This window comes from Triticum aestivum, chromosome 1B, assembly GCF_018294505.1.
Source record: "Triticum aestivum cultivar Chinese Spring chromosome 1B, IWGSC CS RefSeq v2.1, whole genome shotgun sequence".
NCBI classification, from domain to species: Eukaryota; Viridiplantae; Streptophyta; class Magnoliopsida; order Poales; family Poaceae; genus Triticum; species Triticum aestivum.
Genome location: NC_057795.1, coordinates 638288532 through 638316039, shown reverse-complemented (window position 1 = coordinate 638316039; position 27508 = coordinate 638288532). Strand labels below are relative to the sequence as shown.

The window sequence follows — 27508 nt, the reverse complement described above, 5'->3', positions numbered from 1 at the left end:
CAATTGTACATGCCCTAAGATACGTAGATGACCCAAGCGATCGCCCCGCATTCCCCTCTTGGAGAGTGGAATTAGGCATGGTTTACTACAGACATTTTATTGAATAGTAAAGTATATATCACTTGGTTACAAATCAAGAAAATGCTCTTTCATTCTAATCTAAATTTAAACCAATCAATGGGCAAGAACAATCGATTAGAGATATGCTGAAATATCTGTACACGACTAGAGGGTCTGCAACAACAAGTTGGAGTCAGAAAAAAATGTTAATGTGGCGATAACAAATAAATGCAGTGTTGTTCTAAGTATAGTTCTGATACTGCCAGAGTATATTATAGCTAACTTATCAGTGTAGTTAATCAAGGGCCTCCAGTCACAAGAACTGCTACCAGTTCCTTGTAAAGACCTCTGATCCAGAACATCACAAATATCTACAACTTTACTCCAAAATGACAGAAAAACAGCTATGCACCACAATAGTTGAGAACCTCGAGATTCAACCTGACATCATCCAAGAGCAAATCAGCACGACATCATTCACCCTAGTTTCGTCTTGGCAGTCAAAAAAAATTAAAAATCGAAGGCAGCTAAACAAGAAACCAAGCAAAGCTTTTAAAGTGCAGCCATGACTGCATTGATCAATAGCTCTTATTACGATTCACCCATATCTAAACAAAATTCCCTTATAAAAATCGCAACTTCTGCAAGTGTTTGTACATAACACAAGGTTGAATACCTTCATGTCCCCTCCCAAACTTCTGACTAAGAAGAGATAAGGTTCCATTTGGCTCTGGAGGTGACCGGCCAATTTTCGTGAACGTGCAAAACAATTATCTTAGGTTGTATAAAATCAACAAGAAAAGGGGGATGCGAACTTGGAGATGGTACATCATTAGCAGCAGTAATTCCAATCTACATTTGTTTAAACTGCATAAATATGGTCTGATCTGTACCGTCACCGTTACTTCTATCCACAAATGAGGAGCAACCCTCCCAACGTCAATGCTCAAACTGCAACCACAGTTCGACATAATGCCCTATAAGATTGTGTTAAGTGTATGCCTAGCAGGGACGCGTTGCGTGTTATATATAGGCCACAATGCGGCTAGGGTTTACAAGATTTAGTTGGTTAGGTCGTTGGATTGATCTCCAAGTTAACTATACAAGATAGAGATCAATTCAACATCCTACCAACCGAGTTACAAGAGATAAACATGCCACACCGGCCCTACAGCGTATATACGGTTTATACTTGCACCATAATACGCATACAAGTATTCTAATATTCCCCCTCAATCATAACTTTACCAAGTTGAGATTGTTCTTAAACTCTTCTAGTTTTCGCCAAGATAAGGCTTTAGTGAAGCCATCTGCAACTTGATCATTGGTGGAAATGAAACGAATATCAAGTAGCTTCTGAGCTACTCTTTCTCGCACAAAATGATAATCCACTTCAATGTGCTTTGTTCTTGCATGAAACACTGGATTTGCTGAAAGATAAGTTGCACCAATATTATCACACCACAAACGTGCAACTGGAGAATGACTTACACGAAGCTCATTTAGTAAGGTTTGAATCCATATTAACTCTGCCGTAGCATTAGCCAAGGCTTTATATTCAGCTTCTGTACTTGATCTTGATACAGTAGCTTGTTTCCGTGCACTCCATGAGATGAGATTTGGTCCAAAGAAAACAGCAAAGCCCCCTGTTGATCTTCTATCATCAGGACAACCTGCCCAATCTGCATCAGAAAATGCACTCACCAAAGTTGATGTTGACTTTGTGACTTTCAAACCTGTACTCATAGTGCCTCTTAGATATCTCAGGATCCTCTTTACTGCTGTCCAGTGTGCAAGAGTAGGAGTATGCAAGAACTGACATACTTTATTAATAGGAAAAGATATATCAGGTCTTGTAAGCGTTAGATATTGCAAGGCACCTACAACACTTCTATAGTTTGTAGATTCTTCAGCACTTAGTGGCTCACCTTCTTCTTTTGACAATTTTTCAGAAGTTGAGAGAGGCATATTCGAAACCTTGCAATTCATCATACCTGCTCGTTTTAACACATCTGACACATACTTTTCTTGAGTCAAGACTATGCCATCTTTAACCTTCTTTATTTCTATTCCCAAGAAGTAGTGCAAATCACCAAGATCTTTTAGAGCAAAATCTCTTCTTAGATCTTCAAGCAATGCCTTAATTGCATCCTGTGATGAGCTTGCAACAATAATGTCATCAACATATACTAACATGAAAATGGTGATCTTCCCTTTCCTATAGAAGAACAGTGATGTGTCAGCTCTGGATGGTCGAAAACCAAGCCTTTGGAGTTTCTCACTCAGCCTAGAGTACCATGCTCTGGGTGCTTGTTTCAAACCATATAGAGCCTTATCAAGCCTCCAAACATAATTATGTTTATCTTTTACCTCATACCCAGGTGGTTGCTTCATATACACTTCCTCCTCTATAACACCATGAAGAAACGCATTCTGCACATCCAATTGATGAAGATGCCAGTTGTTTGATACTGCAATAGAGAGAACAAGTCTGACAGTAGCTGCTTTTACAACTGGACTGAAGGTATCTTCATAATCTATCCCATACCTTTGCTTAAAGCCCTTTGCAACTAATCTTGCTTTGTATCTATCTATTTCTCCATTTGCTCTTCTTTTGATTCTATAGACCCATTTACAATCAATTATATTTCTGCCTTTGGCTGGAGGAACTAAATGCCATGTTCTGTTTTTCATAAGAGCATTGTATTCCTCATCCATTGCATTTTTCCAGTTTTTATGTTCTAAAGCTTCTGACAAATTATGTGGTTCTCCAGTAGTGGTAAGACCAACAAACCGCACCTTATCATACCTGACCGTACCATCCGTACATATTTTTGGTGTCAAAATACCATGTTGTGACCTTGTTGTCCTCTGTGTTGGTGCAGGAACAACCGCAGAACCATCAGCCGCAGAAGATCCATTCATCCTCGTACCAGGAGCCGGAGCAGTTGATCCAGACGCATCCGATCCGATGCGGATGCTGTCAGCCGCATGCACCGCATCTGATTGGCCAGCGCGAGGGACGAGGCGGATGCTGCCTCCTGTCTGCGAAGCACCCGCCTGGTCGGCCCGACCGCGTGCAGGAGACCGCGCCACCTGGCGGTTCGGGACGGGCGCGCTCGTCTGGTCAAGCGCGGAGTGCGCTTCCGGGCCCTCGCCTGTGGGCCCTCGGCTGGACGCGTGGGACGCCGCTGGTGACTCGTCTCCTCCCGAGGCAGATACGTCGCCGCTGCTGTTGGCAGGCGCGCCAGACGAGGGAGAATCAGCCCCGGGATCGCCACCGTCAGGATCTGCAGCACCTGAATCTGCATGGTGTTCCGCGCCTGGCTGCTGCATAAAATCATGAAGAACAACCGGATTTCCACCAAAATTAACTGCAGAATTTTTATGAAAATCACCCGATGGATCAGCTGTTTGTTCGTCCCCATGATCAAGAGGGTCAGAGGGCATGGTTTCAGGAAGAAGAAGAACTTCGGAGCGAAGAGGGGTTCCGGCGTTTGGATTTAATGCAGCAAAAGGAAAAACTGATTCATCAAAGATGACATCACGGGAAATATACACCCGTCCTGCTTGTATATCAAGGCATTTAAAACCCTTGTGAAGATTGTTGTAGCCAAGAAAAACGCACTGCTTGGAGCGGAATTCTAGCTTTCTAGAGTTGAAAGGATGGAGATTTGGCCAACAAGCACAGCCGAAAGTGCGGAGAGCATGATAATTTGGCTTTTCATGGAACAATTTTTCTAAGGGAGTTTCAAGATTGATCACCTTACTAGGAGTGCGGTTGATGAGATAAGTGGCAGCGAGGAATGCTTCATCCCAAAATTTCAAGGGCATGCAAGCATGAGCCAAAAGTGAGAGACCTACATCTACAATGTGGCGATGTTTTCTCTCAGCTGACCCATTCTGTTGATGGGCGTGAGGACATGACACATGGTGTGTGATGCCTATCTGACGGAAAAAGGAGTTTAGGCGCTCATACTCGCCTCCCCAGTCCGTTTGCATAGTGATGATTTTTCGGTCAAAAAGACGTTCAACAAGTACTTGAAACTCATGAAAAACTTTGAACACTTCTGATCTATGTTTGAGAATGTAGATCCAAGTGAACTTACTGAAATCATCTATGAAACTCACATAATAGTTTTTCTTATTGATTGAATCTCGGGCAGGCCCCCATACATCAGAAAAACTAGCTCTAAAGGAGCATTGGAAACACTACTAGAATTCGGATAGGGTAGTTGATGGCTCTTGCCTTGTTGGCAAGCATCACACACACCCTGATTATTCAACTCTTTGCTAGAAAAGGAAATATTATTGTGCTTGAGAACATGCTGAACGATTGCCGAAGATGGATGACCTAAACGATTGTGCCACCGTGATGATGAGATCTTGGTGGCGCCAAGTGCATGCCTGCCCGAGCTTACGGGAGCTGATGATAGGGGATAGAGCCCGTTTCTACACCTGCCGCGGAGGGTTTTCCTCGTTGCCTTGTCCTTAACACAGAAAAAATGAGGATGAGTTTCAAGAAAAACGTGATTGTCATAAGATAGCCGATGAGCAGAGATCAAGTTCTTGGTGGCATTTGGTACATGTAGGATATTTTTAAGATGGAGATTGCGGGAAGGGGTACGAACATAAGCATGACCTATATGAGCAATTTTCATACCTGCGCCATTGGGCATGTTTACTTGATCATGCCCGTTGTACTTGTCCCGAACGGTGAGCTTGTCGAGCTCGCTGGTGATGTGATCTGACACTCCAGAGTCCACATACCAGTTGGTATCCACTCCATAGGAGGACTGAGAGTTGGCGTGGTTGGTGTTGACGGCCGCCACGCTCTTCTCCTTGTTGAAAGAGATGTCGAAGCGGCGGTAGCACTCCATGGCGGTGTGGTTCGGCTTGGTGCAGATTTGACAGAAGACTTCCGGAAGATCATTGCGACCTCCCCCTCCATTGCCGCGGCCACCACCGCGGCCTTGGCCACGGCCACCGCCTCCGTTTCCTCGGCCGCCTCCATAGCGACCACCATTGCCACCGCGGCCACCACCGCGGTTGGGTCCGCCACGTCCGCCACGTGAGACGGCGTTGGCGGAGGAGTGGGACGACTGGCCGCCGCCCTCAAACATAGCCAGCCTGCTTTCGAAGTTAATGAGCTGCGAGTAAAGCTCGCTCACCTTGATGGATTCAGTTCGGGCGCAGATGGTGGAGACGAACGGCATGTAGTCGAAATCGAGCCCCGCCAGGATGTAGGACACCATGTCATCGTCAGTGAGAGGCTTTCCTGCAGATGTCATCTCGTCACCGAGCGCTTTCATGCGCCCGATGTACTCGACCACCGTCGAGTTGCCCTTCTTCGTCATGGAGAGAGCGATTCTGGTGTTGACGATGTGCGCCTGAGTCTGGGAGATAAAGATCTCCGTGATGGCGACCCAAGCTTCGGCCGCCGTGTTGCAGTGTGCAACCTGGATCATCACTGGTGCGGAGATTGAATTAAAGATGAAACTCAGCACCTGGGAGTCGCGAGCCCTGTCGATGTCGTATGCCGGATTGGGCACATCGGTGGGCTTGCCTTCCTTGTCCGTGAGCTTCCGGGCCGGCAGCTCCCTCTCAGGGTCGAGGTAGGAGACGAGCTGCGCGCCCCGGATAGCTGCCATGGCCTGCGCGCGCCACACCAAGAAGTTGGAGCGGTGAAGACGATCGGCGATCGGGATGAGGGCTGGTGTGGCGACAGCAGAGCTTGAGGAGGCCATGGGTGCGTGATGTGCTAGAGAAGGAGGCTCTGAATACCATATAAGATTGTGTTAAGCGTATGCCTAGCAGGGACGCGTTGCGTGTTATATATAGGCCACAATGCGGCTAGGGTTTACAAGATTTAGTTGGTTAGGTTGTTGGATTGATCTCCAAGTTAACTATACAAGATAGAGATCAATTCAACATCCTACCAACCGAGTTACAAGAGATAAACATGCCGCGCCGGCCCTACAGCGTATATACGGTTTATACTTGCACCATAATACGCATACAAGTATTCTAACATGCCCAACCAAGGAATCTTAGTTAAATCACTATGTTTCTTAGGCACAAGGATTCCTAGCCTCTCAAGAGTGGTAGCGTCCAGACAACATAAGCAATGCTGCAGATAAGATCTTGAGGGAAGATTTGCAGTATAAATCTGTGTGTACTGTTTAGCATACTGTTAGAACCTTCACAACTGGCGTCCATGGCAACAATATTTCTAGTAGTTAATACTTAATGGCTTGATTCAACTGAAAATCAGCCCTCAAGTTGAGGGCAGGGAAGCACTAAATTTTGTCTTTAATATGTAATACTCTTCAATTGTTCAGCCAACCTGATCCCAAGCATGTCATTGCCATTGGAAATCAGACATTATAGAGTAATAAGCATATGATTTGAACAGAAGAGGTTACTAATACTCGAACTTGTTATCTATCTATGTGAAAACTTAGGTCCAACAAATGGTAAAGATAAATCACGTGATCGATCAACTGAACAATATGGAGCAGAGGAGGAGCAGCAAGTTCCAGAACCGGAGGCTTGGCAATCCTCAAACTTATTCGATCAGCTTGAGAAGAGAGAGATAAGTTACCAGTTAGCAAAGGAAAAAGCTATCTTAGTTGGAGAGGAAGAGGAAATAGATAGTGATGACGCACCTTCAGGTGACAGTGATTATGTTGTTCCCCCATCAGAGAGTAATAGCTCTGCTTCTGAAGATGAAGTCCTCGAGTTGAGGAAATATGCAAAAGAACTGAGAGAAAGTGAAAAGGAAGATGTTGACTTGAGACAAGAAGAACATAAATCTTGTAATGTCCCTGATGAATTTACTGTGCCAGAAACCTGCAATCTTGAAGATTCAGATGGAGAGGGACACCATATTTTGTTAGTGATGATGATCTATCGTACGATGAAGGCAGTGATTGAGAGGTTGATGCAGTAAAGAGGAAGAAGACAACACATAGAGTGTTTGATGACAATAATGAAAAGCCAGAGTTTGCAGTTGGAATGGCATTTACCGATAGCCGAGAATTCAAACAAGCACTGCTGAAGTATGGATTAGCCAATTTCCATCACCTACTTTAGTACAAAGTTGGGTCATCTATTTTGGAACGGAGAGAGTAAGGGCAATCTACACTTGTGGCAAAGATATAACAAGATATATGGTTTCATTGCAACATGCTCCTCCATCACTGAATACAACCAAGATATATGATCATGTGCTGCAACCAGTTGTGGGAAAAGAGAGTTGGCCAGTGTCAGAAAATCCAAAGCCACATCCACCACCTCATAGGATAATGCCAGGAAGAAAGAAGACAAAAAGAAGAAAAGAGGAAGGTGAAAAAATAAAGAAATGGAAAGCTGACAAAGAAGGGTTGTAGAATAAGATGTTCTGTATCTCGAAGTTATGATCATAACAAAAGAAAATGTCTTCAGAATCCAGAAAGAGGCAAGCAATCCAATGGCACCTACATTAGAGCAGCAAAAAGAAATAGGAAAGGGAGCAAAAACGAAGCATAGAGGTGGTATCTTTTCTCTGGGATTTAATACTGATCTTTCTTAATTGTAGGGACTCTTATTGATACTTCTCTTCCATTTGCCAGGAGCAATCAAACAGGCCATCAAAGAGGACTAAGCCAGCAGCAACAACAACAGAACCAGCAGCAAGAACATAACCAAGTGCTCAAGCACACTAGATAGAAGCAACTACTCAAGCACAGCCAGCAGCAAGAACACAACCAAGTGCTCAAGCATAACAGAAACAAGCAAACTCTAAGAAAACTACAGCCAAGAGAACACCAGTTCAATCATCATATGGAGCATTAAGCTAGTATTCATCTCATGTCATGTCCAATCGTATGTCAACTGAGAGTATCATGCATACAAGAAAATGACATCCACATGGTGAACGATGTTCAGCCCAGCAACGCAACAGAGACTATCATGCAATCATGCCTAGATGAAAATGGCATCCTCACGCAGAACGGCGTTCAGTCCAGAATCACAACAGAGACTATCATGCAATCATGCCTACATGAAAATGACATGCTCACGCTGAACGGCGTTCAGCTCCAGAATAACACCGAAAACCTGGTCCTGCCGCTTATTGTCTAAGAGCTCTGCCACGCGGGTGAGGAGAGCAGGTGCCCCAGAGGAGATGACAGTAGGGTTGCTGTCGACGATGTCTTGAACCTCTGATGCACGCTCACGCACATCATCAAAGTATTCAGGGGCAATCACTTCACCATCAGCACTGTAGACGTTCCCCCGGTGCGCTCTGTCCAAGGCAGCCTTGAGGGCGGAGAGTCCGTCGCAGAGCATAACCGCGTGCGCGAGTTTGGGCAGTCCCTGCACCACCCACCCGCGCTCCTGGACACCGGTGATCAGCTGTACGTGCATTCTGTGAGCCTCCACGAGCGCCCTCACTCCACCGACGACGACATTGATGCAGTGGGAGGGCTCATCCTCATGGTTGAGGAGCAGACGGGAGACGTGGCGTAGGTCGGCGATGTCACGGAGCGAACGGATGCTGATGTCTCCAGTGAACCACTGGTATGGAAGTGCCAGGGGTGCGGCCAGGGAAACTCGGAGCAGCTCCAGATGATTGGCGATGCTGGGAATCAAAACGTCGTATATAGAGTTGCCGGCTGAGTGCGCGAGTGCGGAGGTAGATGTCCACAGGGACCTGGCGATGTTGAGCGTCTGGGGCGCTGGACGACTCACCCCGTGCGTCGTTTCCTCCAGGCGTGCTGCCTGTTCCTGCAGAGTGGCGACGACAGGGTGAAGGCGGGACAGCCTCCTGTCGACCTTCTCCTGAGCTCGGCGGAGGAACAGGATGGACTCGTTCAAGTCGATGTACAGGTCGTAGCGCTTGAAGGAGGATGGGATGGCAAAGTTCATCTTAGGCCAACGCCGGCGCACGGCCTCGAGTTGAGAGTCGATGCCAGCCACCAGGCTCCCGCTGCCCACCTGGTGCGACTCAGCGGCGACGATGAAGCCGTGTACTCCAGCGCAGAGGGCCTCGAACCCGGCGAGATCAGGCAGGAGGAAACCCCTGTAGCTGTCCTGAATCCTCGTGATGGATTCCAGGAGAATCCCGCGTGCTTCGGACAGCTTGACGAGGGCGCGGCGAAGCCTTCGGAGCAAGCGCTTGGCGTCGGTCAGCGCTCCGCCCAGCGCCGCCGCCTCCCTGACGTGGCGGAGGTTGAGCACCCGCCAGTCGTGGTGCTCGACGAGGTGGAGCAGGACCTCCAGGGCCGTCGGGGCGTGTCGGAGGCGGTCGACGCGGAGGAGCACGGCGTCCCGCCCGGGCGCGTCCACGTCCTGGGCGATCTCCGCGAGGTCGGAGAGGAGGGTCAGCATCTTCGCCGCGAGCTCTCGACTCCCTTCCCCCTCTCTCTCTCTGTCTGTCTGGGATCTCGATCGGAGCAGATCCCCCCGATTCGCCGCCGCCGCCGCCCGCCGCCTCGCTCGATTCGAGGTGGGGGGAAGGGGAAAACGTTCGCTACCAATTGACAATTCTACCCCCAGGACAAATTTCGAACGAAGCAACGACTCCCGTCCCGAATCCCCTCCGCGTCTATGAGCCAACCCTGGGTTTCATTTAACGTCCTAATAAATACCGTGTTATATTCATTTTCTTTCGAAACACTGCTCAAGCGCAATGGTCACAACGATACCACTGTTAAATCCGTGGACGGCTTACCTCTAAAAAAAGAAAATCACTCTCTCCTTTTTCTTTTCACTTAGCAACCTAGTACACATTTTTTTTCCTCCATCTTTACATCTTAACCGACTTTTCTCCTTGTAGGTCCGCCCGTTATGGTGGCGATTGGCGTTTTTCAGGGAGGGGCGATCGTGGAGCTGATGAGAAAAAGGGTTTTTTCCCGCTTTGTATTCCAAAGCAACCATCCGATACAGCCAACGATAGGTGTTGGGGCGGAAGCAGCACAAGCATGCCCAAAAGAAACAAATGCCGATAACGACGGATCGACAAAAACGACGAAGCCTCGCGACCGCTGCGTCCACCGAAGATCCCCCACCAAGCTCCGAGACTCCGAAGCGCCGGTACCAATCAACACCTCCAAGAAGGGAAGCGGCGACGGCGACGCTGCTGCTAAGGGTTTCCCCCGGTACACGACGAGGAGAGAGGAAGGGTAGCCCCGACGCCCTCCAGGAAGGTCCGGTGGTACCCTCAGGCGCCACCGCGTCTGTGTCGACCAATCCAACAAGGATTTATCCCGATCCCATCCTCCACCTCAGGCACTCTGGAGCTCGCCACCAAACCGACCACCACCCAGCGCCAAGACGGACACGAAGCTTCCCACGCTGTCTCACCACGGCACCGCGAAGATGGTCTGCACAACGAAGAAGAGGAGTCAGGACTAGGGCAGCCGCACTGTCAGCATACGGGAGGGCCCCACCTCCACCGTCCATGACGGTAGCCGACCGGACGCCAAAGCAGGAGCCTACCGGGCCTGTGGACCCACAGGCCTGGTCCCTCAGAGGCCCGGATAGGTCCCGCCTCCGCGCAGCAGCTGGCACGTTGTTGATGCCGCAGCCCCAGTCCAAGCCGCTCCCCAGCCTTCCCATACAGAGAGCGGCACAGTCGAGCCGGACCCGACCCGCCAGGACCCAGATGGGACGCGCCACCGGCCACCCAGCACCACCGGAGCGTCCCGTTGCAAAGAGGCGGCACCACCGCGGCGAGCGCCGCCGGCCTCCGCCACCAGGACGCCGGGCCGCCACCAGCCAAGCACCGCCGCCGCCTCCCCCACCCCGGGAAGGAGGAGAGCGCGCGGGTAAGGGACGACCCGCCGCCGCCGCCACCACCCGGTCGGACCCGGGGGCGACCGCTGGCGGCGGGGGGGGAAAGGGCGGAGGAGGACGGATGAGAGGTTGGGGGGCGCGCGCCGCCCCGGCCGCCTCCCGGGGAGACGGCGAAGGCGGCGGAACGAGGAGGAGGGGATGGGGGTGGGGAGGGGAGGGGAAGGGAGGCCTGCGCCGGGCGGCTGGCGCCGGCGGGAAGGAGCCGGGCGGCCGGCGGCGGCGGTGGGAAACCCTAGCGAGGGAGCGGGAGCGGCTCGAGAGATGGCGATCGTGGAGCTGATCCCGATACAGCTAGGGTTCCTGGCGATTTGCCGATCTAGATCGCTGGTGCTTCATCCCAACCTCGTCCGGTGCGCCTTGCTAAACCCGTACATCGTTCCTCGCTCACCCATCCACCCATCCCATCCACCAAAGGCCTTTCGTGTGCTAGGGAACACGGTTGTACACCACCTGGTCCGTCCCTAGGGTTTCTGTAGTTTTGGAGTTGGGGGCGAGGGGAGATGGAGGACGTCAAAGGTCTGATTAAAGGGTTGAAGTTGGGTGTGGCGGAGAAGAGGGGTTTGAAGATCGGTGAGGCTGAGAAAGGGTAGTCTTATGACTGGGCACCAGATGAACCTCAGGCAGTGGGGAAGTTGTTTTCTGAGAAATTAACACATGCGAGTGTGGTCGGACAAACTCTGGGAAGAATCTGGTGCCCCATTAAGGGTATCGATTGCAAGGAGATAGAAGCCAATGTTTTCTTGTTTACATTTCGCCAGCCGGCAGGATGGAGGCGTGCATTGGAAGAAGGCCCATGGTGGTTTGACAACGAGCTCCTGGTAATGGAGGAGTTTGATCCGGAGAAGATGGTGGAGGAATATGATTTCAATTTGATTCCAATGTGGTTTCGTGTCTTCAGTCTACCCCTCGGATATATGAACAGAGCTACCGAAGAAAGGATTGGCACTGGGTTTCATGAACTCCTGGATGTGTGATACGTCTCCGTCGTATCTACTTTTCCAAACATTTTTGCCCTTGTTTTGGACTCTAATTTGCATGATTTGAATGGAACTAACCCGGACTGACGCTGTTTTCAGCAGAACTGCTATGGTGTTATTTTTGTGAAGAAATAAAAGTTCTCGGAATGACCTGAAAATCCACAGAGCAACTTTTCAGAATTAATAAAAAATACTGGCGAAAGAATTAGCGTCAGGGGGCCCACACCCTGTCCACGAGGGTGCGGGGGGGGGGGGCGCCCCCTCCCCTAGGGCGCACTCCCCTGCCTCGTAAGCCCCCTGGACGTCCACCGACCTCAACTCCAACTCCATATATGTGACGCCCCCGATTCAATCGTACACTAATCATACACGCAAACGTGTACGATCAAGATCAGGGACTCACGGGAAGATATCACAACACAACTCTAAAAAAAATAAGTCATACAAGCATCATAATACAAGCCAGGGGCCTCGAGGGCTCGAATACAAGTGCTCGATCATAGACGAGTCAGCGGAAGTAACAATATCTGAGTACAGACATACGTTAAACAAGTTGCCATAAGATGGCTAGCACAAACTGGAATACAGATCGAAAGAGGCGCAGGCCTCCTGCCTAGGATCCTCCTAAACTACTCCTAGTCGTCGTCAGCAGCCTGCACGTATTAGTAGGCACTTCTGGTGTAGTAGGAGTTGTCGGCGACGGTGGCGTCTGGCTCCTGGACTCCGACATCTGGTTGCGACAACCAGGTAGAAGGGAAGGGGGAAAGGGGGGAGAAAAGCAACCGTGAGTACTCATCCAAAGTACTCGCAAGCAAGGAGCTACACTACATATGCATGGGTATATATGTAAAGAGGCAATATCGGTGGACTGAACTGCAGAATGCCAGAATAAGGGGGGATAGCTAGTCCTATCGAAGACTACGCTTCTGGCAGCCTCCGTCTTGCAGCATGTAGAAGAGAGTAGATTGAAGTCCTCCAATTAGCATCGCATAGCATCCTACCCAGCGATCCTCCCCTCGTCGCCCTGTGGAAAAGTGATCACCAGGTTATCTGTGGAACTTGTCTGGGTGTGTTTTATTAAGTATCAGGTTCTAGTTGTCATAAGGTCAAGGTACAACTCCGGGTCGTCCTTTTACCAAGGGACACGGCTATTCGAATAGATAAACTTCCCTGCAGGGTGCACCACATAACCCAACACGCTCGATCTCATTTGGCCGGACACACTTTCCTGGGTCATGCCCGGCCTCGGAAGATCAACACGTCGCAGCCCCACCTAGGCACAACAGAGATGTCAACACGCCGGTCTAAATCCTATGCGTGCAGGGGTCTGGGCCCATCGCCCATTGCACACCTGCACGTTGCGAGGGCGGCCGGAAGCATACCTAGCAACCTCCATTACAAAGGAAGTCATGTTACGCGGTCCAATCCGGCGCGCGCCGCTCCGTCGCTGACGTCAAGAAGGCTTCGGCTGATACCACGACGTCGAGTGTCCATATCTTTCCCGTGTAGTTGGTTAGTGCGTATAGGCCAGTGGCCAGACTCAGATCAAATACCAAGATCTCGTTAAGCGTGTTATTTTGAAGTAACCGCGAACGCCGACCAGGGCCAGGCCGCTCCGCCACATAGTAACAGTCGGGGGCCGTCGGGAACCCAGGCCCACCTCTACCGGGATGGAGCCACCTGTCCTTTTAGCCCCCACATCGAAATCACTTGCGGGTACTCAACGAGCTGACCCGACTTTAGTCACCATCTGTAGTATGTATAAATGTATAGTATATACCCATGATCACCTCCCAAGTGATCATGGCCCGATAGTATAGCAAGGCAGACCGACAAGAATGTAGGGCCACAGATGATAAACTAGCATCCTATATTAAGTATTTAGGATTGCAGGTAAGGTATCAACAGATGTAGCAACAATGCCAGGCTATGCATCAGAATAGGATTAACGGAAAGCAGTAACATGCTACACTACTCTAATGCAAGCAGTATAGAGGAGAATAGGTGATATCTGGTGATCAAGGGGGGGCTTGCCTGGTTGCTTTGGCAAGGAGGGGTCGTCGGTGACGTAGTCGACCACAGGGGCATCAGCACCGTCACGGGGTCTATCGAAGGGAAGAGGAGGGAGAAACAGTAAATACATAGCAAGCAAGTGCAAAACAGGACAACAGGCAGAGCTAGACGTGTTCTAACGCGGTATGAGGTGATACCAGAGAAGGGGGGAAACATCCGGGAAAGTATCCCCGGTGTTTCGCGTTTTCGGACAAATGAACCGGAGGGAAAAGTTGCGTGTTTGTTATGCTAGGGATGTGTGGCGGGCGAACGGGCTGCATATCCGGATTCGTCTCGTCGTTCTGAGCAATTTTCATGTACAAAGTTTTTCCATCTGAGCTACGGTTTATTTTATATTAATTTTTAAAGTTTTAAATCATTTTCTAAATTTTCTGAAATTAATATTATTTCGAAATAAAAGAATAAAGTGCTATGGGTACACAGAGAGTGTACTCAGAGAGGTGCATACGTGGCTGACAGAGGGCCCAGTTGACTGGTCAACTGCCCAGTCAGCAGAGGCTGACTGGTGAGCCAAGCTGCTGACTCAGCAGGGTGACTATGACGGCCCTATCCACTGGAACAGTGACAGGGCCCCACTTGTCAGTGACAGTGGTCTTAATCTATGGGTTAATAAAAAGGACGGTTAATTAACGGCGTGGGGCCTGACTGTCAGGGACTATTTAGGTAGTTTAATTAACAAATAATTACTTAGCGCGTGGGGCCCAGCGGTCAGCGGCACAGAGAGAGGGGTTAGTGGCTGGGTTAGTGGTGCCACGTCAGCGCCGCCAGCTAATCGTCGGCAACCACAACCACGGCGGCGCGCACGGGAGGTGTCGGAATTCGTCTACGGTGGCTCGTTTCGAACGCGGTTTGCACCTACGGCTTCGTGAGGTTCGCACGCATCCAGCGGTGGTGTTGGCTGGCCGTGAGATGGCCGGGTTCGATGCCAGCGATGGCGGCTTCGGGCATGCTTGGCCATCGACGATGCAGGGCGCGGGGAGAGGAGGTAGGGGTCGCGTTGGAAGACGGGGACGGCGAGGAGCACAACGCCGTGCTCGGACGCGAGAGGTAGTGGCTGTGGCCACGGCTGTGACATTGCCCGGCGGCGAGGAGCTTCAGCTCCGATGGCGTCGGTGGCTACGGGCACCAAATCGAACGGGGCAGAGACGGGTTTCGAGAGGGAGCTCACAGTGGATGCGTAGAGCAGCTCAGCGGCCTCGGAGATGGCTCGGCCTTGCCGGAATCGATGGCGACGATCGACGGGGCCGAGGATGACGGAGATGATGCAGGGCTTGATGCAGGGGGGTCCTAGTTCCCACGGGCGGCCTCACGCAACGTAGAGGATGACGGCGGAGCAGAGGGACCGAAACCAGGAGCCGGGGCGGAGGGTAGCCACGCCGGCGAGCTTTGCCGTGGCAACGGGTGGTTCGGTGTGGCGGATCTGGCGAGGGAGAAAGCGAGGGGGGAAGGCAGGAGGGCTCTAGGGTTTCGGGGCATCTGGGAGGGGTTGTCGTCAACCTAGTAGGCGCCGAGGTGCACCGGATGGCTGCCACGTGGCCATCGGCGTCGTGGACGGGCGCTGTGTGTCCACGGGGGTGGGGTGAACAGAGGAAGAGGAACGAGGGGGGGCTAGGTGGGCCGGCCTGGCAACTTCGGCCATTTGGGCCAAGTGGCCCAGGGGGTTTCTACCTGTTGTTTTATTTTACTTTGTTTTATTTATTCTTTCATGTATTATTTTAGTTTCACATTGCTATAGTTTAGTTAAAATACAAAACTAGTTACTAATTTTAGTTTCACAAATATGTCACTGCCCCATTAGTTCAGGCAACTAAATAAATTAGCTTAATATTTTATTAATTGAAAAAGGCATTTAATTATCTATTTCTGCTACTATTTTATTTATTTCAAAATATTTAAACATTTTGTAAAAGTGTGGTTACTTCACCAAAATAATTTATGGATTATTTTCGGCAAACCAAACAATTTAGTTTTAACGTTTGAAAACTTTTGATGTTTGCCATTAACTCAAATTTGAATTTGAATCGTTTTCAACTAACACGAGATTAGCAACAGTAATCGTGGTGACATGGCATCATTAGTAGAAGGTTACTGTAGCTTAATTATCCGGGTGTCACAATATATTTGCTTTCGCGGAGAAAAAAATCAGAGAGAAAGATTCATCGCGTTTTACGATACAGAGTCACCGTCAAGCCCTAATCTCTCTCGGGAGGGCTGATCTGGAGTCCGTTCGGGGCTCCGGAGAGGGGGATTCATCGCCGTCGTCATCATCAACCATCCTCCATCACCAATTTTATGATGCTCACCGTCATGCGTGAGTAATTCCATCGTAGGCTTGCTGGACGGTGATGGGTTGGATGAGATTTACCAAGTAATCAAGTTAGTTTTGTTAGGGTTTGATCCCTAGTATCCACTATGTTCTGAGATTGATGTTGCTATGACTTTGTTATGCTTAATGCTTGTCACTAGGGCCCGAGTGCCATGATTTCAGGTCTGGACCTATTATGTTTTCATGAATATATGTGAGTTCTTGATCCTATCTTGCAAGTCTATAGTCACCTATTATGTGTTATGATCCGACAACCCCGAAGTGACAATAATCGGGATACTTCTCGGTGATGACCGTAGTTTGAGGAGTTCATGTATTCACTAAGTGCTAAAGCTTTGGTCCGGTTCTCTATTAAAAGGAGGCCTTAATATCCCTTAGTTTCCACTAGGACCCCGCTGCCACGGGAGGGTAGGACAAAAGATGTCATGCAAGTTATTTTCCATAAGCACGTATGACTATATTCGGAATACATGCCTACATTACATTGATGAATTGGAGCTAGTTCTGTGTCACCCTATGTTATAACCATTAAATGATGAACCGCATCCGACGTAATTATCCATCACTAATCCAATGCCTACGAGCTTTTCACATATTGTGCTTTGCTTATTTACTTTACCGTTGCTACTGTTACAATCACTACAAAACTGCTACTGTTACTTTTGCCACTGTTACCATTACTTCCATACTACTTTGCTACTAAATACTTTGCTGCAGATACTAAGTTATCCAGGTGTGGTTGAATTGACAACTCAACTGCTAATACTTGAGAATATTCTTTGCCTCCCCTTATGTCGAATCAATAAATTTGAGTTGAATACGCTACCCTTGAAAACTGTTGCGATCCCCTATACTTGTGGGTTATCAAGACTATTTTCTCGCACCTGCCGGGGAGCATAGCTCTATTCTTTGAGTCACTTGGGATTTATACCTACTGTCACTATGAAGAACTTGAAAGACGAAAGAACTAAGATTTTTCCCTCAACTACGAGGGGAGGTAAGGAACTGCCATCTAGCTCTGCACTAGATTCTCCTTCTATTTTGAGTAACCTTGCGACACCTAAACCTTCTTCTACTATGAATTTTGATATGTCGCATGTTATTGATGATGCCACTTCTGCTATGCATGATACTTATGATGAAACTACTTCTATGCTTGATAATACTGTGCCATTAGGTGAATTTCTTGATGAACAACTTGCTAGGGTTAGAGAGAATGAAATTCTTGAAATTGATATTATTGAAGATAGTGATGATGAAGGTTCTCCCCCTAAGTATGAATTGTCTGTTGTTCCAGAGGGTTATGTTATGGATAAAGAAACTACTAGAGATATTCTTGCTTGCAATGATAGATCATATCTTAAGAAGTTATTAGCTAAACTTAAACAGAAATCTCTAAATGCTAGAATGAAATATGACCCTGCTTTTGCTACTTCACCTATCTTTGTTACCGATAAGAATTATGAATTCTTTGTCGATCCTGAGATAATTACTTTGGTTGAATCGAATCCTTTTTATGGTGATGGCTGTGGCCGCGCGTTTCATGGCGGCGGGTCCATGGCGGCGTTCGGACGCGGTGGGGGAGGAGGAGGAGCGAGGTAGATCTGAGGGAAGGGGAGGCGCAGGGACCGAGGGGAAGAGCGGGGCGAGTGGGAGGAGGAACCGAGGAGGCGGAGGGCGTGGCGGCCTTATCCCCTCCCGGCGTCGGTGCCGGCGAGGTGGTTGGGCGGGGACACGCCCTGTTCCGACCCTGGTCGGGGGAACAGGAAAGGGGGGAACGGGGGAGTGGGCTGGCCCGGCCGGGCCGGTTTGGCTGTTGTTAGATGTGCCAGTTGGCCCAGGGGGTTTGGGGGGAGGGGGTTCTTCCTTTTCTTTCCCTGTTAGTTTTGTTTTCTTTGCAATTTTCTTTTCTTTTATTAATTTTCCTTTTCTGTTTTATTTAATTTAGGGCATTTAAGCTTTATATAAAATTGTGCCTTCTACACCATAATTACCAATGCCATTTTTTACACTGCCCGAACATTTTTGTTTCAATTTTTGAAAACTTTGGATGTTTGTCACTAATTCATTTTTTTGAGTTTGAAATGTTTTGAACTAACACTTGGTTAGCAATAGTAATCAGAGGTGACATGGCATCATTAGGAGAGTTTTACTGTAGCCTAATTATCCGGGCGTTACAGGCGGCCATCCAGAAGGAGATGCGGGCCGCCTACACACGACGCATCGCTCGCATTGTAGCCGGCATGCCTCCGTACTCTCCGGAGCAGGAGGGGCGTTGAGATGGAGAACGCAGTGTGGGATGAATCATAGGAGGACAAGGGCGAGGCCTATCTGACGCCGGAGCAGGCTGGATTCACTATGGACAATGCACTGGCCGAATTCGGGGTCGCCCAAGCAGAGAAGGTAGTGAAGAAGTAGGTCATCGTCGAGTCCATCCAGTGGAACTCAAGGGAAACCGATGCTACAACTACGAGGCAGACATGAAGCGCAAGGAACTCATCGCTAACGTGGAGGTGGCGATCGACGAGGAGGTGGAGTGGCAGCCCACCGTCAACGACCACGAGGTCGCTCCGTCCGACATCGAGGTCATCAAAATATCAGACGACGACTAGAGTAGTTTGATACAGTACGTAGCTTGGTGTACTATGAAAATAGTAGAAATGAGGGGTGACCGAGTCTTGTTGACAGACGCACCGACCGTCTCACTTTTGAGGTATTAGAGCATCTATAGTCGGGCGCCTCAAACGCCCAGGAGGACGGCCCGTCATTGTATGGTAAAAAGACAATATAGACAGGCGTCTCAAACAAGTCTCAAACGTCTGGGCTGACATGGACCCCTCATATCCAACCCATATCTGGGACAGATATGGAGAGGCTCGGGCGCGACCGGCCGCGTCCGCCACATCGGACCGACATGCGGGTCCCCCCAGGAAAACACTTCAAAACCCACGGTCTGAAGCTCGTCTCCCTAGACAGACTGATGGCGCCGCGTGTCGGCGCTGCGGCGCGCCGCGCAAGGCCCCTAGCCCGGCTATTTAAGACAGGCGCCGGCCCCAAAACCCTACCTGTCCACATTTCCTCCCCTCTCGCCCGCTGCCGCCACTTTTTAATTGCCGTCCACCTCCACATTTCAATCGTCGGCCGCTCGCCGTCCGCCACCACAATCAAGTAGCCATGCCACCATGCTGACAGGTTAGGAGCTACCCTTATCTAACGTCGGAGCGCCAGCTGTAGCTCCTTGAGCAGATCCGGACAAGGTGCGAAGCCCGGATCGCCACAGGGCTTCCACCGGATGCGGTGGATCCGGAAGAGGATTCGAGGAGGAGGAGGAAGAGGAGGAGGACATGGGGGCACGGGGACGCGAATCTGCAGGCGGTGCAGCATGCAATCCTCGATTCCCTCCAGTCGGAGGCAAAGCGGAGGCCAACCGCCGTATCCTTCCGGTGGAGCAGGAAGCAGAAGTCGACGAGATGCTTGCCGATATGGACGAGCCCTCCTACGCTCCCCTCTACCCGGTGCCCACCACAGAGATCCGACGACGACGAAGCGCAGTTCGGGCTAGTGTAATTTGCACAGTATGCAGAATTTTTCTTTTGCATGCGTTGTATGGATTTAGGGGGTGAAATCTGAGGTGTGACTTGTCACTGCCCGCGGAGTGCCACTGTAGCTCTTATATCAGCGTTTTGTTTCCAAGGGACCCTGAGACACAGCTGGACCCATATGTCGGCGCTTTTGTGATGCCAAGAGGATCGATACACACGTGTCGGATGCTCTGCTCCCACCAGAGTGTGGATAACAAAAGCAAATTCACATGCCATGTTGAGCTGTTCGCAGATGCTATACACAATCACACGGGCCACGTAGATACTTTGCTTGCTTCCATCCCCATCCAGAGATCCTACCCACAGGCCACAGCCTGATAAACACCCACCTCCTCTGGAGTCAGTATATGGCAGCAAACTCCTGATAAACGCCGTCTCCACCGAGAAGAAAAGCCTCCGGCCGGCGGCAACAATGTGTGGCCGCGACGACGACTGCTACCTGACGAGGGATGAAGTCAAGTACCTCTTCATCTGCTTCGGCGTCGTCGCGGTCGTGGTCCTCCTCGCCGTCCTCCTGGCCGCCTTCGTCTACCTCCGCCACGTCACCATCACCGTCGAGGACGCCTCGCTCACCAGGTTCGACCTGCTCACCTCCCCGGTGACGGGGATCGCCTACAACCTCTCGCTCACCCTCAAGGTCCGCAACCCCAACTGGGCGATGAGCATGAAGAACGTGGAGCCGTTCGTGGCCGCCTATCGGTTCGACGGCCAGCAGTTCGACCGCGTGCAGGTCGCCGCCACGGGCGACAAGCACCCCGCCGGCGCCACCAGGGTGTACCACCTCACCTCCTCGTCCCAAGGCGCCTTCGTGTCCCTGGGCAGCGCCGGCGAGCAGGAGTACACGAAGGAGAGCAAGACCGGGACGTTCGACGTGGAGGTGGCGCTGACCCGCAAGGTGAGCTACACGGCGCGCTACACCAAGTGCAAGATCGAGGCCGTGTGCCCGCTCAAGCTGCAGCTTGTCAAGCCGGACTCCACCACCGTCGTCTTCCAGAAGGTGACGTGCAAGCTCCAGAAGGCCGAGAAGAACTGCTAGCTAATTACTCTACTGGTGTATGCATGCATGGATTGATCATGTTCGTGGTTTGTGTGGCCACGATCATCATTAATTACTTTTATTATTCCATCACACCATTTGCCCGTTCGTTTGGAATTCAAGTGGGTTTGTGTGTGTGTGGTGTTTTTCTTCCCATTCTTTCACGACCATCACGTATGTTTTGATTTGAAGTGTGTGTGCTGCTTTTTTTTCATTAATTATTTGTTGTGTAAGATGTAATGATAATATTTTCGATGCTATCTTCCTGGTGTAAAAGAACAGGTTTGATTCTACCACCTAGTGGTAGTTACCACCTAGTGGTAGTTACCACCTAAGAATCCACCGTTGATTTGACGTTACCACCTAAGTATCTACCATGTGATATACTCCATACTACATACTCAACTCCTTATTTTGGACAATATACTCCTTATTTCGACATACTCCATTCCTCATACACCTTTTTTGGGATACTCCATACTCCATACTAGTACTACAATTAAGAAGTATACAACATGCACCTTAACCAAGCGAGAGATATATGCATACTCCATACTCGTGAATATACTATTTTCAAATAACATACATATACTATTCTCTGAACTACATACTCCAATAGTAATATACTTCAAACTATGTACTATATGATATACATGCTTTTTTGCCGGAAAAAAGTGTACTACGTATCATATAGTACATAGTTTCACACTATAAACTCCATACTCTCTTTTGGAAAAACTATATACTTCTGACTATATATTCCGTACTTTTTATAGAAAAAGTGAATACTTCATACTCGCAACAAAAAAATACTTCATACCATATACTTCATTTTTTGGGTGCACATACTACTTTTTTTTGAACGGCCTGGACATGCAGGCTAACGTCTAGATGCGCATAGCCTTCACATATATTCTAATTTAATAAAGAAAAACTGGAGAACTACTTGAATGTATATTAGCATGAAATACAACGAATGCAAGTGCTAGAACTGTTAACCTATATACGTGGATTACAAGTTCTAAGAATATGTACTGTTGGATTAAAAAAAGGTAACCATACTTCCTTATCCGGTGCCAACCAATAGAGTCACGCCCACGTCCTTATCCATTCAGCCAAGAATAAAAGAAACAGTTGAAAACTTAGACGTACTATCCCACCTATAAACTAGGGATTTCATTATTTAAAAATATATATTATTTTCTCCACCGCCTAATTGCCTAAAGCTGCTAGCGGGTTAGAGGATTCTGCCCACGTTCGCTGCCCAGCGCACTCGGTTGCCTCGCTGCTAGGAACAGGGACACGTGGAGGCCAAAAAAGATGGTGGTAACTACCACTACTTGTAGATAAAATTTGTCCTATATATATATATATATATATATATATATATATATATTATATATATATATATATATATATTTTGAATTCATAGCAGGAAGACCTTCAGGATAAGATCAATTATGGATACATTTGAACTAGTTTCAATTTCGCTGATCTCAAAAAACATATTTCACTCAAATTGAAAAAAAACATATTTCACCCATCTCCAAAAATCATTCCATCGATTCAAAGTAACAATTGACTCAATTAAAAAATATGATCTCACTCATTCCAAATGACATATTTCATGCATTTTTAAAATATATTTCATACATATTTTAAAGCTTATTTCATTGCTTTAAAATACCAATTACTTGTTTCATATAATCAATTTCACTTGCTTTAAAACACACACATGTTTATAGACTGATTTCGCTCATTTAAGATTATAATTTCACTCATTTAAAAATATAACTTCACTTGAAAACTAACTTCACTCGCTTCATTCATTTAAGAATATAATTTCACTCATTCCAAAAACTGGTTTTAATCATTAAGAGACTGATTTCACCGACTTTGCAAGAAAAATTATTTCAATCATTTGAAAAAATTGATTTCGATCATTTCAAAAACCGATTTAAATTATTCCAAGAAAGCACTTGCTTCATTAAACAGATTTCACTCATTATAATTTCTTTTACACAATCAAAATTTCGTGTGTTTGAAATAACTAGTTTAAAAATTCTAAATAACAAGGTTCACATATTTCACACCGAAATATGTGTCATGTGTATCAAAAAGCAGATTTCACTTATTTCACTTGTGAAACGGCGGATGTCTTACTTATCAAACGAGTGATATACGTGAACCTAGTTTCAAAAAATCTGTTTAATTTATTTCAGAGAACTGATTTGACTTATTTGAAAAAAATCTTTTCAAAAACAATTTCAGTAGTTCCAAACAAGACTTCACTCCCTTTAAAAAATAAACTGAGACAATTAGCTTCACGTTTTTTAAATAACTACTCCCTCCGTCCCATAATGTAAGACGTTTTTTGACACTACACTAGTGCTAAAAAACGTCTTACATTATGGGACGGAGGGAGTAGTTATTTATTTTTGAAATAATAAGTTTCACATGTTTCACACTGAAAAATGTTTCATATGCACGAGTTGTTTTTACAGAAAAGTGATTTCAATCATATTAGTAATCGATTTCAATAATCTTGAATATGTAAATTTCAAATGAGTGAAATTAAAATGGTGATTTCAATAGTCTTGAATATGTATTTTTTTTAAAATGTTAGGATAGCAAAAGGAGGGGAAAGAATTGGGCTATCGGCACTGATCCAATCGGACGGCCCAGATTTCCCAGCGTAGCGTCAACGGAAACCCCACCATAAGTAAGGCCCCGGCGAAGCCCACATCCCCTGGCCTAAACCCTAGCCCTCTTCCCCGCCCCCGCCTCCGCCCCCCAAACCCCTCGGCCGCCGCCGGCGAAGCGCGCGGGCGAGATGGCGCTCTACCTGCTCTTCGAGTCGGCGTCGGGGTACGCGCTCTTCCACGCCCACGGCATCGACGAGATCGGGCAGAGCGTGGACGCCGTCCGCTCCACCGTGCTGGACCTCAAGCGCTTCAGCAAGGCCGTCAAGCTCGCCGGCTTCACCCCCTTCCTCTCCGCCGTCGACGCCCTCAACCAGTGCAACGCCATCTCCGAAGGTACCGTGCCCCCCCTCCCCTCCCTCCCTCTCCCGGTGGAGTCCTCGTGTCAAGTCCCCTGCTTTATGACCCCCGTGACGAGCGAATGCTCCTTTGGTGGCCCAGGGATCATGACCGACGAGCTGAGGACCTTCCTGGAGCTCAACCTGCCCAAGGTCAAGGAGGGGAAGAAGGCCAAGTTCAGGGTCGGCGTCATGGAGCCCAAGGTCGGGTCCCACATCACCGAGGCCACCGGAATCCCCTGCGAGTCCAACGACTATGTCCAGGAACTGCTCCGTGCCGTGCGGCTGCACTTCGATCAGTTCATTGACCAACTCAAGGTGATGGATTTTTTCATTCCCGTCTAGTTTCCATGTTTTAATTACATTGTTCTGCAAAGATTGAACTGTCAGTAAAGCTGTGTAGTAGGATAAATTAAATCACATTGTGGTCTGACTTGGGTTGTGGCTGGCGTATTTGATTTTAGAGGATTGTGCAGCAGTGGGAAAAGTTTAATGTTTTGGTGGTATGAACTACTCCCTCCGTCCCAAAATAAGTGTCTCAACTTTGTACTAACTTAAGTACAAAGTTATACTAGAGTTGAGACACTCATTTTGGGACAGAGGGAGTATGATTTTGCATCAAGTCGGTGCAGAGAGTTGGACAATTACCACCCTATGCTTGACACATCATTTTTAGTAATTAAGTTTACCTAGATCATACAGTGAATTGCCTGCAGTTTCACAAATTGGTTGTTGACATGTTGATCGTTCTCCAAGGGTTTTATTCCATCACTGCTCTTATTCCATATATACTTGTTTGTAAACTTTGTTCTGTTTGTTTTTTATTATTGCAGCCATCTGACCTGGAGAAGGCTCAGTTAGGTCTGGGGCATAGCTATAGCAGGGCAAAGGTCAAGTTCAATGTGAATCGTGTGGATAACATGGTGATTCAAGCCATCTTTCTGTTGGATACACTTGATAAGGATGTCAATTCCTTCTCCATGAGAGTGAGGTTGGTTCCTCATCTTATTCTTAATTTGCTTAATTTATTAACCAGTATCTGGTTCTTTGGTTTGGCTGTCGCGATGAGACTTGTATTATCTCAAAAAGAAAAGTTGATGGCGACATAGAAGTCCTGAGAAAGTTCTAGGTATAGGCACTAGAGTTGACATTTGTTCATTACTTTTCCAGTTTAGCTGTCGGTATATACTGGTTATGCCACCATTTTCTGATTGCAGGAGTTAAAAGAAACAGCTGAAATTTGATTAATATCGTTTGTATGCCTCTTCTTTTGTAACCAGTTTTTATTTTACATCAGTGGCATCAATCATATTTTGTCTATATGCTATATTTCAAACCCTAAGCCCAAGTCTCTGGTTTTACCATGTGCATTCAGTTTACATCTTCCTGTGTTTATGTTAGTTGCATGTCCAGTCACGTCACTGTCTGTCTTACAGTGACATACGTGCTGTGTACACTGTACTATCTTACAGTATATCACATGGTAGTGAAAGATCATTTTAACTTATCATATCACATGGTAGTGAAAGATCATTTTAACTTATCATATCACATGGTAGTGAAAGATCATTTTAACTTATCAACTGTGCAATATATCCTATACCATGTATGCTTTGTTTTCTTTGCGGGGAACACTATATTCTTTCGGTGGGTGTAATGACATTTTTTCTTTTTCTTTTTACCCTTGTTGACGCTGTATCTAGTTTTGAATATTTGTCACTGTAGTTGTGTTAGTTGCATGGGTGTATTAATTGTTGCTTAACCACGATGCAGGGAGTGGTATGGATGGCATTTTCCTGAGCTGGTCAAAATTGTGAATGACAACTACCTTTATGCTAAGCTTGCCAAGTTTGTAGTAAACAAATCTGATTTGTCTGAGAAAGACATTCCAGCTTTAGCAGATCTGATTGGAGATGAGGACAAGGCAAAAGAAATTGTTGAAGCAGCAAAGGCATCTATGGGTAACAACCATGTCCACAATTCATATGCTTCTCAGTAGTTGCCACGGTTGCTTAGTTTACGTGATCTTCTTTTTATATTCAGGCCAGGACCTTTCACCAGTTGATTTGATCAATGTCCAACAGTTTGCTCAAAGGGTCATGAATCTATCTGAGTACCGTAAAAATCTCTACGAATATCTGGTGACAAAGATGAATGATATTGCACCAAATCTGACGTCATTGATTGGTGAAATGGTTGGAGCTCGGTTAATCTCTCATGCTGGCAGTCTTTCAAATCTTGCAAAATGTCCTGCCTCCACTCTCCAGATACTAGGTGCTGAGAAGGCGCTCTTCAGGTAATTGTGACTGACCGGACTGCTTATGCAATTCCCACACCCTATTTGCAAGCTGTGCTTTCTTATTTGTAGTTGCCCTTCTACTCAAATACTAACTGTTTTGTCAAGTATTCAGACTTTGTCCTCTGTGCTTCTGAAATGCTGTGATTGATTTCCTAATTTTACTGCAGAGCTCTTAAAACGCGTGGAAACACACCGAAGTATGGCCTCATATTCCACTCATCTTTTATTGGTCGTGCATCGACCAAGAACAAGGGAAGAATGGCTAGATACCTGGCAAACAAATGCTCAATTGCTTCACGCATTGACTGTTATTCAGGTTAGTTGAAGGGCTTTGTTTGCAAAGGTTAAAACATCCTGACTGCCTTTTTCTGTTTGTTTTCCTCACTGGGTTATGAATTCCAGATATGAGTAGCTCGATTTTCGGTGAGAAACTGCGTGAACAAGTGGAGGAGAGATTAGACTTTTATGACAAGGGTGTTGCACCACGCAAGAACCTTGATGTAATGAAAGCTGCAATTGAGGAGGGTATGACCAACGCAGTCTCAGAGGAGGGTAAGGGTACTTCTCTTTATATATATGTTGGTCTCTGATGAATCACTTAATTTCAAGTCTTTCTGTACATGTGTATATTTACACCTTGCCCTGAACAATTCTTTTCGCAGACAAGGAGAAGGAGAACGGTGACACGACTGCCAAGAAAAGTAAGAAAAAGAAGTCCAAATCTGAGGCTGATGGTGACGCCATGGATCTTGATAAGCCTGCCAACACGGCCGCAGCAGAGGAAGGGACAGAGAAGAAGAAAAAGAAAAAGAAGCACAAGCTAGAGGAGCCCCAGGATCAAGAGATGGCGGCAGCCAATGTCGACGGCGAGCAAGACGGGACTCCCAAGAAAAAGAAAAAGAAGAACCGTGACGCTGCAGAGTCTGTCGAGCCTAAGACGGCCACAGAAGGGAAGAAGAAGAAAAAGAAGTCGAAAACCGAGGCCGATGACTAGACTAGAAGCTCTTTGTTCTGCTTGATGAAATTAAAACATCTAGTATACTGTATAATTTATGTACAAGCATGGATCTAATCGGGTGTCGACTATTGATGAATCTTTCATCATCCTATGGTGGTGCTGATGACATTTTGAGGTCTATAACGTGGAAGAGCATGGATTGAGGTGGCTGTTCAACTATTTGCTGTTTCTTGATTAGCACTTGGGATGTTTTGATTGGATGTGCGTTGTTGAGGGTGTTTTATTGCTTGGTTATGTC

General features: G+C 47.6%; 2 protein-coding genes and 1 pseudogene across 2 annotated transcripts; 2 read left to right on the top strand and 1 right to left on the bottom strand.

Annotated features, from left to right (window-relative positions):
* Nucleotides 1-5225: 5225 nt before the first annotated feature.
* Nucleotides 5226-5333, bottom strand: LOC123151489 (uncharacterized; annotated as a pseudogene).
* A 14836-nt stretch (nt 5334-20169) lies between these two features.
* Nucleotides 20170-21270, top strand: LOC123144401 (NDR1/HIN1-like protein 10). The gene has a single exon (XM_044563523.1). It carries the CDS (start codon nt 20290-20292, stop codon nt 20911-20913), a length of 624 nt encoding a protein of 207 aa, XP_044419458.1. The 5' UTR covers nt 20170-20289; the 3' UTR covers nt 20914-21270.
* A 2388-nt stretch (nt 21271-23658) lies between these two features.
* On the top strand, nt 23659-27429 carry LOC123144380 (nucleolar protein 56). The gene is made up of 8 exons (XM_044563501.1): nt 23659-23951; nt 24057-24271; nt 24787-24944; nt 25727-25914; nt 25997-26249; nt 26420-26568; nt 26655-26804; nt 26915-27429. The coding sequence occupies exons 1-8, from the start codon at nt 23747-23749 to the stop codon at nt 27244-27246; spliced, it is 1650 nt and encodes a 549-aa protein (XP_044419436.1). The 5' UTR covers nt 23659-23746; the 3' UTR covers nt 27247-27429.
* Nucleotides 27430-27508: the final 79 nt, after the last annotated feature.

Excerpts from the sequence above, each read along its gene's own strand:
- LOC123144401 (XM_044563523.1), top strand. The coding sequence starts at position 20,290 with ATGTGTGGCCGCGACGACGACTGCTACCTGACGAGGGATGAAGTCAAG.
- LOC123144380 (XM_044563501.1), top strand. The coding sequence starts at position 23,747 with ATGGCGCTCTACCTGCTCTTCGAGTCGGCGTCGGGGTACGCGCTCTTC. Across the intron at positions 23,952-24,056 it reads GTGCAACGCCATCTCCGAAG|GGATCATGACCGACGAGCTG; the intron begins GTACCGTGCCCC and ends TTGGTGGCCCAG. Across the intron at positions 26,250-26,419 it reads GCTGAGAAGGCGCTCTTCAG|AGCTCTTAAAACGCGTGGAA; the intron begins GTAATTGTGACT and ends ATTTTACTGCAG.